The sequence below is a fragment of the Triturus cristatus genome, chromosome 11 (genome assembly GCF_964204655.1).
Source record: "Triturus cristatus chromosome 11, aTriCri1.1, whole genome shotgun sequence".
In the NCBI taxonomy this organism is placed as follows: domain Eukaryota; kingdom Metazoa; phylum Chordata; class Amphibia; order Caudata; family Salamandridae; genus Triturus; species Triturus cristatus.
Genome location: NC_140594.1, coordinates 1,145,454,456 through 1,145,470,198, shown reverse-complemented (window position 1 = coordinate 1,145,470,198; position 15,743 = coordinate 1,145,454,456). Strand labels below are relative to the sequence as shown.

Below are 15,743 nucleotides of genomic sequence, written 5' to 3'. Positions count from 1 at the left end.
TAGGACTTTCTTTTAGCCCGGAATGTAATTTTCATCGGTGATGTCCTCAGTGATGTCACTGACCATGTCATGAATGATGTAATATGTGACGTCATCAGCAGTGCATTGCAGGGGCGCGAGTTATAGTTAGCTGAACTAACTGTAACTGCCAAATTTCTCTGGTTTTGTACGAGTGAAATACCCAACTAACTATAACATCCCTGAAACCTATGTTTTTTTTCAGTGAATGTCAAAGGTTTTTGAAATGCTCATTTCTAACTATGCCTACAGAGGATAGACATGTGCAGAAAGAGGAAGAAAGGCACAGAAAGAAGCAAGAGAAATGCAGAAAGAGGCAACAGAACTCCAGAAAGACGAAGAAAAGTGTAGAAAGAAGCAAGAGATATGCAGAAAGAAACAACAGAGGTGCAGAACGAGGCCTTGTTGCAAAGTCATTCTGTGCCCCCAACTTTTTGCTGGTTGGTACTGGTGGTAACTGACTCTGATTAACCAGGCCCTGAGCCAGTGCTATGCTAAAAGACACTTAGAATACAATGAAAACACCTACATACACTAGGGTACACTATGGGTTGGGGTACCCCTGTGATTAATTAGTAATAATTAGTTGTTAATTAATATTAATTAATTATTTGGTAATTAATTATGGTAATTGTGTCATTAACTTTAGGTGTGTGTTTTTGTCAATTGCAAATTGCAGGCTTGATGCATGTGCCCCTTGGTTTCTGAGGGCTGGCCCCAAACCACTTTGTAGAGTAAGCCTTGACTGCTTCAAAACAGGTACCACTGGAGAGTCGATTGAACTAAGGGAGGACTGGAGAGCCTTTGCAAGCATGGAGAGGAACAACACAAAACACAGCGGTTGCGCTGCCTTGTGTCCCCACTGGCCTGGGACATGGAGAAAAAGACTGACAGTCAGCTCGCTATTGGGTGGCTAAATGTCTTACACCAGGCAGCAACCTATTAGAGTTAAAAAAACAACACCGGATGAAATAGACCCATGAGGTACCACAACCATCACGTGGGAGGCAGAGGACATATGAGAATCTATCTTCACAAACTGTGAATAACCAGCAAATGAAGTTGAGAACAGAGGTAGGACGTTACTCCCAACCTGCAGGTCTGGCAGAATCAATATTGTCTTACGATCCCCTTTACCATAAACCACCAATAATACACGGGTACACCAGCACCCAGACACCCTGAACATTCTGCACACTTGGGCATCAAACCACAGATGTCAGGTGTGTCCGTTTTATGGGTGACCCCTGCAGGCAGTCCTGATTTTTCAGCAACTGCACACTGCCGGCTGGTTTCAAGTTGATATTATCGTTTTAAAAGCAAAATAAAAAGTTATGGGATACAACGTGATATTGGTAAAATATCCAAGACTGGCTCAAGGCAGTGCTTAATTTGAGTTCGTGGTTCCTGGTGCTCAACATCGGCACTTAATCAACACTGGCGCTTTTCATGATCACCAGTTAAGGACACCTTCCTTTATGGTAGGGATGGGGAGATTAAGTGATTCGCCCAGAATCACAGGATGTTGAGCCAACACCAAGACTTGAACCTAGTTCCCCAGCTCTGAAGCCAGCAGCTCTGGCCATTATGCCACATCCTCTCCCTACTTTCATGGTTAGTAGTTGGTTGTGTTTTAGGCAGCGCTAACAGGAGAAATGGGCTGGTGCAAGCTGCCTCCTGACGAGAGCCCCAGCACTTATTTGTTTACAAATTAACTCCAGTCCACTTAACAGTAGAGAAGGTGTTGGGATAGTAAACTACACTATTTGTAATGTTAGCACGCCATCTAGCGCAAGTCGATGTACAGACTTGCGTTCTAATGGCATAGCGTTGTAACATCGCATGCGTTGTAACGCATGCGATGTAACTGCACAGCGTGGTAATAACCGCGTTGTAATGGCTGTTCTCCTTCATACACTTTCCCATAAAATGGTAATTACAGTTGGCACATGTGTGATAATTGCTTTGTGGGCTTTACAGAGAAACCAATGACTACATGAGCATCTAGTTTGAACATCTTTACAACCAACCGAGAGGCAGTGGTGGAAGCTTGCATTGTATTCAGCCTCAACCCAAGAGCTCTCCTTCATGCCCCATTGTAAGCAAAACATCCCACTCACACCATGACATTGACCAGTCACTTACAGGTGACAGTTTACCATATGTGCTCTACTGAGTAATATGTTGCCAGAACAAAAAACCTACAGTAACACAACTCCGGGAAAATTCAAATACTCTTAGGGAATGCAAGATGAAGTTAAACATGGAATCTAGACAACTGCACCACTGACATGGATCAGCTGACCGGTTTTAAAGTCACTGTTTAGAAATCGGTAGCTTTTGACTATAAATTTAAAGACATGAATATATGGCCCAATAGGTACCCATCTCAAAGTCATTTTTTTTCTTACTTCTGTGTGTGACACCCACTTAGAGCTCTGACTAACTTGTCTGTGTGTGAGGGAAGGTACACAGTAGCTGCCTGCACTGTAACTGTGGAGTTAAGAAAACATGCCCTGTTGCTTCCCATGCTGTTCTTCCTTTGTTTCTGAAATGTGTGCCTCACTTTTTTGTTTTGTTTTGTTACTGGGGGCTGGTTTTGCAGCAGTAGTGTTTCCCACCAGACGCCCTGCCAGTCCAAATTAATTGGCAGGTTGGTTTGCATTCTCAGTCCAGTCATGGTCATATATATGGCACGCGTTTTTGTTTAATTATATATATATATAAAGCTAAGCAGACATTTTCCATTTATTGAACTTTTACAGACTGATGCAGCGAACCAAATTTACGTTTTGATACACTATTAAAACCAATACAATGTATAGTCAGGTCAATAATCTCTGTTTCTCATTGGCTGACACTGTGGCAGCATGACCTTGCGGAGTAACAGGCACATTCAGCAACCATTTTTGCGAGCGCAAACGGTGTGATTCGCAAAAATCGTCCGTTTGTGCCAGCAAAAAGGGCTTCTGCGATGCATCAACCTGTCAGCCTCTGGCAATTCAAGAAATCGCAAATTACTGAGATTTCCTAAATTGCGATTGCATTTAAGGAATCGCAATTTGCGATTCCTTAAATGCAATGCATGATGGAATCGCAAATTGTGATTTTGCTAATAGGGGGCGCAAATTACCATCAATTTGTACTTCATGGTAATTTGTAAAAACTTTGAAAAATGCACTAAAGTGCATTTTTCAAAGTTGTAGGTTACACACACACATGCCCTTGGGGCATGTGAGTGCACAACATGTGTGCACAGATCATTTTCAGGGGTGCAACCGGGTGTCCTTTTGAGACCCTTGCACCCTTGAAATTGCATGCGCAATTTGCGAGTACCTATTGGTACTCGCAAATTGACCATGCAATCTCCCATTCATTCCTATAGGCCTGTAGGCCCATAGGAATGCCTGGGAAGACATTCCTTAATTGCGACTCGCAATGTTTGGGAATCGCTAATTTTATAGCGATTCCTACATGCATAGGCTTTTGAAATTCCTTAATTGCGATTCCTTAATAATCGCAATTAAGGAATCGCAAAAGCCTACATTGATGCATGTACCTGGATGTCCTTTCAATGAATGAATTACCTCAAATAGTTTGAGCATTTTTGAGCCTAATGCATATGTCTATTCGCCCCACAACATAGGTTTTGCGCCCTGCCCAACACAACATTTGTCAAACTGGATCATTTGCGTATTAGGGTGAGACTTTCAATCAAGTTTGGTTACCTATTTTGCCACGTAATCTATGTGATATGTCCCTTGTTCATATAATTGGTCTTCAGTACAGCTCATCAATTGATTAACAATGTCTTCGACCTAAAATAAGGAACATTTTTCATTTTGTTTGGTCAACATGTCAGAAACAGATATGTACACTGTTCTCACTTTATATACCATTCATAATTAAGGATTTCCTTTCCCTTATTCATATAATTGTCCTTAAATACAGATCATAGATTAAATAAGGATATCTTCTATTTAAAATAGGAAAATGTTTAATTTAATTTTGTTTAGTCAACATGTCAGTATCTTTCTTAATTTAGGGATACTATTCCTGGGGAATATAGACTGAATCCACCAGCTACACCCCACCTCTCGGGGGTTTGTGATTTTCATGCAGTCAGTCTGCACATCAGGATCAGTAGTACTTATTCAAATTTCTTGTTTAGGGGCTTGTAATCATTCATCCCATCTCCTTCTTAGTACCCCCAGAAGATATTTTACGAGACTGTTGATCACGTTACAGTCTATGGACCTTGGCTCACCCCTGCATCATATAGTCTTCCAATATTTGTAGGGGTCTTGAGTTAACTCCTCTAGGTGAGGCATACACCACATTGTGTTATAACTAGGTTTAACCCCTAACTTAGTCCAGTCAGTAATTCATTTATTTTCGATATCTCGATTTTAAGACCTATGATTTGTGGACCCAGATCCTGAATGTACTTTTTATAATTTGCCTCATGAGTGCTATCTAATAGGTACATTTTTCTTCACCCTTTTTAAATTGACAATGCATGCAAATTATCCCAAACCACTGATAGGTGGTTTCCTCATTATAGGTGTCTTCCATTCCTTCCATTTCTCATGCTGATGATAACCTCAAGGGGTCAAAATGGTGACACAATAATAGTGTACTGTTCGAAGTGGAATTCTAGGAAAAGGAACCACCACTCTAGTCGGGGTAAGCTAGATGCACAATAAAATAACCTGTACTCACCATCTGGTAGCTTGGCACAGAGCATTCAGGCTTATCTACAAAGGCAATGTGCAAAGTAACACAATGAATACAGCACAAAAAGACTCCACACAGGCATACACAAATAGAGAATATTAATCTGAATAGTCTAATACCAAAACTACAAACATCCAATCCGTAGAATTCCAGATATGATTTTTTAAAGATAGCATTCAAAAGGTTACTTGAGGTTGCAAGGGACCAATGCAAATCCATTGATCAGGCCGACTGCAATGGAGGGTGGTCCAGCTACAGGACCCACGCAAGACCGCTGAGTATTTACCCTGGATGAAGCAAAGCATCGACTCTAAGGGTTTGATGCGTTGATCTTTTCCACGCAGTCGGATCTGTGTGTCGTCATAGAGCTTCAGTGAAGTGAAGGCAATGCGTTGTTGAGCTACGCAGTTTGTCGTAGTTGAGCTGCACACATTGTGGAACCACTGTTGGGCATCCTCTGCGTTGGTGTCAAAGGGCAATGTGGTGGAATTTCTCACGCAGTCGATGCAATGCGTCAGTTTTTTTTTTTAAGTTTGAGTTTATTGAAAAGATAAAGAAAGGAAAGGAGGGGGGAGGGAAAGGGGTAAAGACATCTTGATAAGCATGTACAAAGAATAAGCAGTTCAATAAAAACTCTCATTAAAAGCAAACATAACAAGCATGAAGTCTACATAACCAAACTTTTGTATAGAAACAAAAAATACCATATAATATAGTAGAACGCAATATCATATCAAAAAGGCCATAAAGAAACAAGGAGATCATGGTGGTTTACGCACCTCAACTGTGTCAGGGTCTGGAGGGACGTGTGCTGGAGCAAAGGGGGAGAGATAGGATACCAAAAGAAGCCAAATCAGGTCGCGTTTAATTGCTAGAGAAATGGGGGATACGTAATTAGTATCTAGGCGATGATGGAAGCAAACTGCATTCCACCAAGATTGATAGGAGACATTTGCAGCCTGCTTCCAATTAGAAGTAATGGTATGGAAAGCCACAGCGATTAGAAGGTCAAGTAATAGATAATGGGAAGGAGATCGTGGAAGGGATGGTGATGGGGAACCTAGAAAAACTTGCGGAGGGGAAAAAGGGATTTGAAATTGGAATATCTTTTGTATTTGCGTCCATACTAGGTGCCAAAATTTGGAGATATGAGGGCATTCAAACAACATGTGTTTGAGATCTGCAATAGGACAAGAGCAGGACCAACAAATAGGGGATGTGTTTGATGAAAAACGGGATAAAGTAAGTGGAGTACATAACGTTCTATTATAAATGAAATATAAGGTTTGGGTAGTGTTAGCAGCTCTAGAAGTCTTATGAAGCTTAGCCCATAGTTTGTCCCAGAGGGGTATTGGCCAGTCCCGAGAAAGATCCTGTTCCCATGTATTCTCAATTTTAGATTTTGGTCTGTCGGTGGAGTGACGGAAAGAGTTATAAATGGCAGAAGCTGAGGGAGACGCTTCCAATAATAAAGAAGTAGCTTTGCGGTCCGAAGGGATATCGGTAAGAGGCACTAAGGAATGGAGGTATGAGATCAGGACTGGGAGAAGAGCAAGATATTGCGGTCGAGCAGAAGAGGGCAGTGAGAAACCGGATTGAAGTTCCTGGAAAGAAAGTGGGGTATCCTGGGAAAGTAATTGAGAGATCCAACATAGTCCTCGAGAGTGCCATGACTTCCAAAATATGGTGCGATTACGGATTTTGAGAAGAGAGTTGTGCCATATCGGTTGGTTGTGAATAGAAAGGAGGGAGGGGTAAGATGAAGTTATGTAAGGGAGAAGAAGAGTACGGGAGTGAGAGATAACAGGCGTAAGAAAGCGAACTAAAGAAGACGAGAAGGATAAGAACTCGCGAAAGGTAAAGGGGGATAAAAAGGAAGATTCCATATTTAACCAGACAGGCGGATAGCGCGGGAGATCAGAAGAGGGCCAACGGGTCGATTGTTTCAAGGTGAAAGCCCGATGATATTCTCTGAAATCCGGAAAGCGCACACCAGATTGGGACTTATCCTTGCGCAATGAAACCAAAGCTATCCGAGACCTCTTGCCATTCCATAAAAATTTCAACAGCAAAGTATCAATCCGTTTAAAAAAAGAAACTGGAATGTGTATTGGAAGCATGGAAATGGTATAAAGCAGAAGGGGAGATAACATAATTTTTATAGAATTGAGCCGACCCCACCAGGACAGAAAAAGCGGGTCCCAACGTTGAATAGCCGTGTCCATTTTCTTGAAGACATAATCAAAAATTAAATTTGAGCGTATCGGACAGGAGAGGAGCGAACCAAACACCCAGATATTTGATCTTCGATGGTTGCCATGAGAAACCTGTTTCGGAAAAAAGGTGTTTTTGACAAATAGGATTTAAAGGTAGAATCTCACACTTATCAGCATTTAGGCGATAACCAGAGACCGCGGAAAAGGAAGACACCTGTTGGAGAAAAGAGGGAATAGAGGAGGCAGGATCAGAGCAATAAAGAAGAATATCATCAGCATAAACCGAGAGTTTAACCTGATGTGAACCAAATTTAAAACCAGAAATACTGTTGTCCAGACGAATTTTGGTAAGAAAGGGTTCCAGGGCTAAAACAAAAAGTAGGGGGGATAGGGGGCAGCCTTGTCGCACTCCCCTATGTAACGAAAAATAATCCGAGGTCATCCCGTTGACAAAAATGGAAGCCTGGGGGTTAGAATAGAGTAAAGAAATAATAGAGATGAATTTGGAAGAAAAGCCGATCCAGCGTAAAGCTTGAAACATAAAATCCCACCCAATCCTGTCAAAGGCTTTCTCCGCGTCTAAAGAAATAGCCGCGAAGGGAAGCGATATAGAGGAAGCCTTGCTAAGAATATTAAGAAAAACACGGGAATTGTCAGATGAGAGACGACCTTTGATAAAACCTTATTGTTCAGGGCCAATGAGATCAGGTAAGAGGGGATCCATGCGCAATGCCAGAATTTTAGCCAAAATTTTATAATCCGTATTGACCAGGGAAATTGGTCTGTAATTTTTGCATAACGAGTGGTCCTTATCTTCTTTGGGAATGAAACAGATTAAAGCTTGTTGGAAGGAACCACTTGAAGAACCCGCTGTAGAGAAGGGTTGGAATAATAGTAATAGTTTAGGAAGAAGTAGAGAAGCGAAGTGGCTGTAAAATTCAATAGTGAAGCCATCAGGACCTGGAGATTTACCATGTCGTAATTTAGAAACAGCATGGGAGATTTCAGAAAGCGAAATGTCGCGTTCTAGGGCAATAAAATCAACGTGAGAGGCTGGGGGGGAGGGAAGCGATTGAAAATATGAGAGGAGATCCGTGGCCTCCGGGACATGTTCGGGAGTATAAAGATTGTCATAGAATTTAACAAACTCCGAAAGAATGTCTTTATCTTTAAAGCAAGAGTTCCCAGTGATAGTCTTAATGTAAATGTATGTGTCTTGTAAAGCGCACTGCTGCCCTGAGGCGTCGTGGCGCTGTAGACCGCTGGGGAACCCGTCCTGGCTATCCCTGTGAGATGGTCCCTCCTGGGTATCTCCAAGGTGAAAGCAGGCATCCCCGGCGAATGTGGGGGGCCGTTGTGGAGATGAGGCAAGCTAATGCCCAGAGTTGCCGAGTGTGTTCCTGGTTAGAGTAGGTACCGAGGCGAGAATTATCGAGTCCGTTTTGACCCTGGTCCACAACCCTGCCGCGTCGGGAATTGAACCCTGGTCCCTGGCCAATTCTCTGCTTGCGGATCTGCCACCTCTAACCAGTGAGCCACACCTCTCCACTGGACTCAATCTTTGTTCGCTCCTTCCTTATCTTTAAGTAATTGGCCAAAAGTTTCCCCATCTTGTTCCTACCTCCATAGTACCTAGAATTACATTTTAGCAAAAGGTTTGAAGCTGCATCCATTGTAAATTTATTGAAGGAAAGTTTCGCATCAATCAGCTTTTTAAGAGAAATCTCAGATTTAGAAGCATGGTAATCTAGCTCTAGAGTCTTAATAGTAGCTAAAAAGCGTTCGGACTCGGCTACTCGAAGTTTCTTCCGCCGGGCTACAAAGTTAATAATAAAACCCATAGAGGCTGCTTTAAAAGAATCCCAGACAGTGACAAAAGAGGAATCAGAGGTATTGTTAAGAAGGAAAAATTCAGTGGCAAAGGCATTAAATTCGGAACAAAAAGTTGGTTCCAAAAGTAAAGCATTGTTGAAACGCCATCTGCCAGTGTGAGGGGAAAAAGGAAGTAGGTCAAGGTCTACATGAATTGGAGCATGGTCCGAGATTAGGATGGAACCAATATCAGAGCGAATGGCGTGTTGGGAAAGGGATTTGCTAAGGAAGATATGATCAATGCGGGATTGTGATTGATGGGGAGAGGAATAAAAACTGTATTCTCTAAAATCGGGATTACATAATCTCCAGATATCTACCAAGGCATTGTTTTGAAAGGTGTTAACAAACTGGGAGTGCATCCTAGAAGGGACAAATTTAACATTGGAATGACGGTCGAGGAAGGGATCGACAACTTGGTTACAATCTCCCCCGAGGAGTATGTAATCTCCAGAAAGGGAAGACAGCTTAGTTGAAATAGAGGGCCAAAATAATCTGTCAGTTCCAGTTGGGGCATACACGTTAAAAAGAGTGATAGGAATATTATCTATAAGCAGTGTAACAATAACCCATCGGCCATCATCATCACATTCATAAGAAATTGAGGAAACATTTAACTTTTTATGTAATAAAATCACAACACCATTTTTCTTGGAACCTGTGGGGGAGCAGAAAACATGACCCACCCAATAACGCTTGAGTTTCAGAGCCTTCGGGCCCGATTCACAGAACTAATTTAAGACAAAATCCTAAACTTACTACCATTTTGGTATTCACAGAAGGCACTTACTCATTTCGGTATTCACAGAAGTTAGGAGTCCTAACTTTAGGACTCCTAAATGCCTTCTGTGAATACCGAAAGTCTTAAAATTAGGATTTTTCTCAGTTTAGTAGTAGTATAGTTAGGACTCCTAACTTTAGGACTCCTAAATGCCTTCTGTGAATACCGAAAGTCTTAAAATTAGGATTTTTCTCAATTTAGTAGTAGTAAAGTTAGGACTCCTAACTTTAGGACTCCTAAATGCCTTCTGTGAATACCGAAAGCCTTAAAATTAGGATTTTTCTCAGTTTTAGTAGTAGTAAAGTTAGGAGTCCTAACTTTAGGACTCCTAAACTGAGAAAAATCCTAATTTTAAGACTTTCGGTATTCACAGAAGGCATTTAGGAGTCCTAAAGTTAGCACTCCTAACTTCTGTGAACACCGAAGTGAGTAAGTGTCTTCTGTGAATACCAAAATGAGTAAGTGCCTTCTGTGAATACGAAAATGGTAGTAAGTTTAGGATTTTGTCTTAACCCCTTCTGTGCCACGCCCTTTCCCCCTCCTGTGCCGGGCGTTCCACACGCGGATGGGGTTCATGACGAGATAGTCTCGTCATGGGCACAGCGCGACCGTGCTCCATGACGAGACTATCTCGTCATGGGCACAGAAGAGGTTAAGTTAGTTCTGTGAATCGGGCCCTCCGTGTCCGAGAGATGAGTCTCCTGAAGGAGGGCAACATCGGATTTAAGTCTCGCTAAATGAGATAAAACCCTTTGCCTTTAATGGGGTTGTTTAAACCCTTAACGTTCCACGATGTAACACGGAATGGAACAGCAAAGAAAAACAACTAATAGCAACATGCTTATTATGACAGAAAAATAACTTGAGAAAACTAAGGAAATTGTAACGAATTGATGAAGGAGAGAGGGCAGAAGGAGAGAGAATAAAGAGGAAGAAAAGGAAAGGAAAGGAAGGAAGGGACCACTATGAATATAATACTGAATCCAAGGAAAGGTAGGAACAAGAGGAAGAAAGGGACAGTGAAAGAGAGTGAAAAAAAGTGGAAAAGGAGAGGAAAAAGCAAAAGGGAAGGGATCAGGTGTAGAAAAAAGGACAGAGACAAAAACCAACAAAGAGACAGTACACGTTTGAAATGAACGACTGAGAAACATACTTACGGAATGAAAAAGAAAACTCAAGAACGAGGATGGGGTGAGGACGCCAGGAGACAACGACGACGACATCCAGAGTAGACATCAAACCTCAAATACCAGGGATCCAAAAACGCAGCAGAAAGAAAGTAGCAAATCATATCGGGATATGAGGGAGGAAGAAGATGTCTGTAAAAACAAGAGAGATTAACAATTAAAGGGAAAGATGTGTCATAAGAAAACAGAAGAAAACAAACTACAAATGAACCACAGAGGGGATACATGAGAGTGGAACCTGCTGTCAGAAGAAGAGAAAGTAGGAGATTCCCAGCATCAGCGATAATGGAGAAAACAACAGAATCATAACACAACGAGATCCAGGAAGAAATAGTAAGTCTTGTCAACCAGGTCTGGATACATCCATAACATCTGGGCCATGCCGTTGGAGAAACGCTTGCAGGGCTGCCGGGTCTTCATACGTGGTTGTTCTATCTTTATATGTGACCTTAAAGAGACAAGGATGTAGTAGTCCATATCTAGCATTCAGGGCCCGTAGTTGAGGTCGCATGTCCAAGAACTTCTTCCTTCGATCCGCAGTGGCCTTGGAGACATCTTGTGGAAGAAAGAGGCGATGACCTTCCCACATAATTTGCTTCTTGAGCTTGGCGGCTGAAAGGACCTGTAGGAGGTCGGTGAATTGCAGGAATAACATAATGACACCTCTGGGCTTACTGGCAACCTTCGGGCCAAGATGATGGGCTCTTTGGATGTTAACAGAAGATAAGGCTAGAACATCTAAGATCTTGGCAAGAAAGGATTGGAAGAAAACGGTGGGATTTGACCCCTCTGTGAGTTCCGGAAGACCATAAAGGCGAAGATTGTTCCTACGGTTCCTATTTTCCAAATCCTCTGTCTGACGTTTAAGTAGACGTATCTCCGCCTCCATTGACGGAATATGGGAGCAAGAGGATTGCAAAGAATCTGCGGAAGTTTCCAGAGTTTGAACACGTGACTCCAAAGACGACAATTTTTCCTGCATAGCCTGCATGCTCTTTGTTGTAGCTTCCATAAAAGGTTTGGGCGCACAAATTTCTTCCAGAATGAGATCCATGGAAGTTGATGAGGAATTACTTCCTGGAGAAGGTGGATCCTTTTTCAGGCGCTTAGAGGAGGCTAGAGAGGATGGCAACTTCCCTTTGTTGCATGCTTTTGGGATGGCTCCTCGTATTAAATCTGATTTTGGTGCCGTGGTATCTACCATGGCCTGAGGAGAAGGATCCGAATTCGAGTCCACAGGCAATTGAGAGGAAGCAGCCAGTCCCAAATTCCGGAGTTTTCCCATGAGGAGTCAGGAAACCGTTGGACGGAAGCAATAGGACAATAATGAAAAATATAGGAGATCTGAGACCAAAGAGAACAGGCAAACGCAGAAGATAGATTGAAGTCCCCTAAGGCAGAGCAATGCTAAGCCGAAGCAAAAGCAAGCCTGGTCATGCAAAAATAGACTCAAATAATAAAAGGTGTGAGAGGAGACACGGTTGTAGCCTTGAAAGTGAATTCCCCTCACAAAGTGCCTGAATGTGAAAAACTCTCTCCAAAATGGTGTTTACGCCTTGCAGAAACAACACATTATTGTCTCGAGGAGCATCCAACTATGATTCTTGAGGATGCGTGAAACTTCAGCGAAGTCTGTCACTGATTAGCTACATATCAAAACAGCCTGTAAACTCAAGCTCGTCGCGCCAGCTCCAGCTTCGGGGATGTCACTCCGACTTCGCCATACTCCTCGGACGCCAACCACGTCTTCTCAGCGTCACTATATTAATGCGTCAAAAGTTACAGGCACACAAATCATCGTCTGCAAGATTCAACCATATTTCATAATAACATTCCCTCAGGTAATGTTGAGAGTCAGGCAATGTTTAAAAGTAATAATTGTTATGCTCGCCTTGTGTTAAAATAATGTCTCAGCATGATATAAATAGAAAAATTTGAGGAACAAAACAACTGTTTCAAATGTGCTAAGAGAGGCTGAGGAAAGTTCACGGCATGACAGGCAGGAAATAAGCACAGTTATTTGCAAGAAGAGAAGCTGGTTAATAAATAATATTCACATTGCATTAATCCCAGAAGAAACCAAATGTCTGCATGAAGTTAGCCCGTATAGAAAGTGTAGGCGGCATATAAAACCTTGAAGGTCAAACAGTTCCTCATAGAAAGAAAAATGATGACAGGAAAGAAAATTGCCGCTTCCAAGTACAAGCATTCAGAAAGGAGTAGTTGGTTAACAAGTAGCGCTTATTCCAGACATTCAAGTCAAGTGACTGCCGGTCATGAATAGGGCAATTACCGGTGAAGCTTCGTTGCGCGCCGAAGTGCGTCAGGCGCGATGCAAGATGGCGGGTGCTCCGTCACAGAAGCGCGTTACAGTGCGGTTGAAAGGTAGTCGTCGTCACGGGGCACCACGAGTAATAAAAACTAGCTCCGGTGATGCTGTAGTAACTCCGAGTTAAAAACCGCTACTCTGGGGATCCAAATGCAGGCAATAGCTACATCATGTTCATCTTTCTCTCCGCCGTCTCGGGAGAGTCACGGTCGAGCCGCCACCTTCTCGGGCGTTAGCCACGCCCCCCAATGCGTCAGTTTTTAACTAAAACAGCTGCAGAACCCACATCTGATGCCCGAAGCTTGCAGAAGGCACCTCAGGCAAGGATAGGTCTCACAAAGCAACACCAGCAGATGTATAGGAAGTCATTTGTGTCCCTTAGACTTCAAGAAAGCAGGAGGCAAGCCAGCCAGCCCTTGGAGATCACTTGGAGGGAAGGCAGAGTTCTTCCAGCAAAGTCAGAGAGCAGCTAACAGCAGGCAGCAAGACAACAAGCAAAAAAGCAATCCTTCCAGAAAACGGTACAATTGAGTCCTGTAAGCAGCACCACAGTCCTTCTGACAGAGATTAAGTTCAAGATCCAGAAGTTTGGGCTTTTAGAGGATAAGAGACCAAGTACTTTGACCCAAAGGGCCTTTTGAGGGTAACTTCAAAGGAACTCTCTGGAGTGCACACGTATCCCTTACAGCCCAGTCCTGTCTGCCAAGCTACCTGTGGGGGTCAATCAGTACTTTATGTGTGGATAGGACCCTACCTATTGAAGTGTAAGAGGCAGCCCCTCCCAGGAATACAGTTGAAACCTCACCTTTCTGTGTTTGTGGCTGTCTAGATGGAATGCACAAAGTGTAGCTGTCATGCAACTCAGACGTATGTTGGTGAGTCTGTCAGGCACAAAGAGCAGTAAGTACAGAGAAATGACAATTTTCTATAAGTGGCATTTCTAAAACAGTAATGCTAAATCAAGCTTCACCAGTTAGGAGGATTTATTATTACCATTCCAAACATATAAAACATGAAAAGGCTACCCCTCTCTGATCAGGAATTACAGCTTAAAAGTGTATTTTAGCAATTTCCACTTCTAGCCTATGAGAGGAGTAGACCTCATAGTACTGAAAACGAAATAGGCTGTTGTAGGTACATGTCCTACCTTTTACTTACGTAGCACTCTGCCCTTAGGGTTACTTAGGGCCTACCTTAGGGGTGATGTGTATGCAATAAAGCGGGAGTTTGAGGCTTGGCATGTAGTTTTAAATGTCAAATTGAAATGACAATAAACTGCACACACAGGCACTGCAGTGGTACGCCTGAGAGAGGTTTGAAAGGCTACTTCTGTGGATGGCACAATCAGTGCTGCTGCCCACTAGTAGCATTTGAAGTACAGGCCCTGGAGATATGGTATACCACTTTACAAGGGACTTACCAGTACAACAAATATGTCAATCAGGTATATACCAATGTCATCATGGTTAGGGGAGAAGCACATGCCCTTTAGCACTAGTTACAAGTACCAACAAAAAGAATCAGCAAAAATGAAAGGAAAAAGGATGACAGGCCGAACGCGTACTGTTTGTGTAATTCAGGAGCCTGCAAGTCTGTGTTAGAGTCTAGAACATACAGCTGTGCATCCTCCACAGTCTCTATTTATGCACATCCAGTTTAGCAGAAGGGCACCTTTTACTCACCTACCTCACTTCCACTGTGCCGCTGTGTCATTTTGGAGCAGCTCTTTAATTCTGAATGTATAAGTTTACAGAGCTGAATGAGTTAGTTTTACTGAGACTCCAAGTGTTGAGTGATCAAATAAAATGTATTTGTTCTAGTAAAACCAACCTATTGATGGTTATTCACTAGGTTACCATGGACATTGAGGTTTGCACTTCCCCCTTAAAGGACCATTGTTTCCTATCATATAGCTTATTTTATAGAAAGTAACTTTTTGAATATTATATTCCAATTATGGGTTTAATCTTTCATATTTACCCTTCATAAGAGAATGGACCCTCACTCACAAACTAAGGAAATGCAAATAGTTTGGTATTTCTTTAGGTCACCTAATAGAATAGACACTGTTAAAACATACAAAAGCAATTTGACATGATCCATATATCCCCTAAAGATGATATGTATTCAGAGTTTGAAGAAAGGACAGCTCATGTGTTTTATAAGACAACAAAAATGGGAGAGGTTTTAAAGAATGTGTGGGAAAAGAAGGAAGATGAATATAAAGAAGCAAGGGTGTATCCTAGATTGTAACTAGACAGATGACAGAAAGGAAAGTTACGCACTTACAAGGCCTTGTTCAGATTCTGGTTGGAGATGATTCCATTATTCCTGGAGTATATCTCAAGTCAAGTCAAGTCAAATAGGCTTTATTTCGACATAAAATATCTTAAAAAGCGTACATACATTAAAGGTCATTTAGAGCATTTACTAAATAGAAAACATAAAAACCCTAGATATTCTAAAATTCAACATTTTTTCTACATTTGTCTAAAAGGAAAATTATTTAAATTAGCTAAAAGAATTAAAATCATGATTAAACAATTTGCCTAAGTCTTTTTGACCGTATTCGCCATGCCCAACCTAAATACTTCGAGGTGGCG

The 15,743-nt window shown here is 42.1% G+C and overlaps 2 protein-coding genes across 2 annotated transcripts in view; both read right to left on the bottom strand.

Moving 5' to 3' along the window:
• The window catches only part of LOC146788601 (receptor-type tyrosine-protein phosphatase beta-like), a 484,586-nt gene that overhangs the window by 172,804 nt on the left and 296,039 nt on the right, over window positions 1-15,743 (bottom strand).
• Window positions 10,815-15,743, bottom strand: part of LOC146788602 (uncharacterized) — a 156,046-nt gene continuing 151,117 nt past the window's right edge. Inside the window, exon 4 of the mRNA XM_085635162.1 lies at window positions 10,815-10,943. Coding sequence (XP_085491288.1) covers window positions 10,860-10,943 — 84 coding nt within the window. The 3' untranslated portion in view covers window positions 10,815-10,859. The remainder of the gene's footprint in view (window positions 10,944-15,743) is intronic.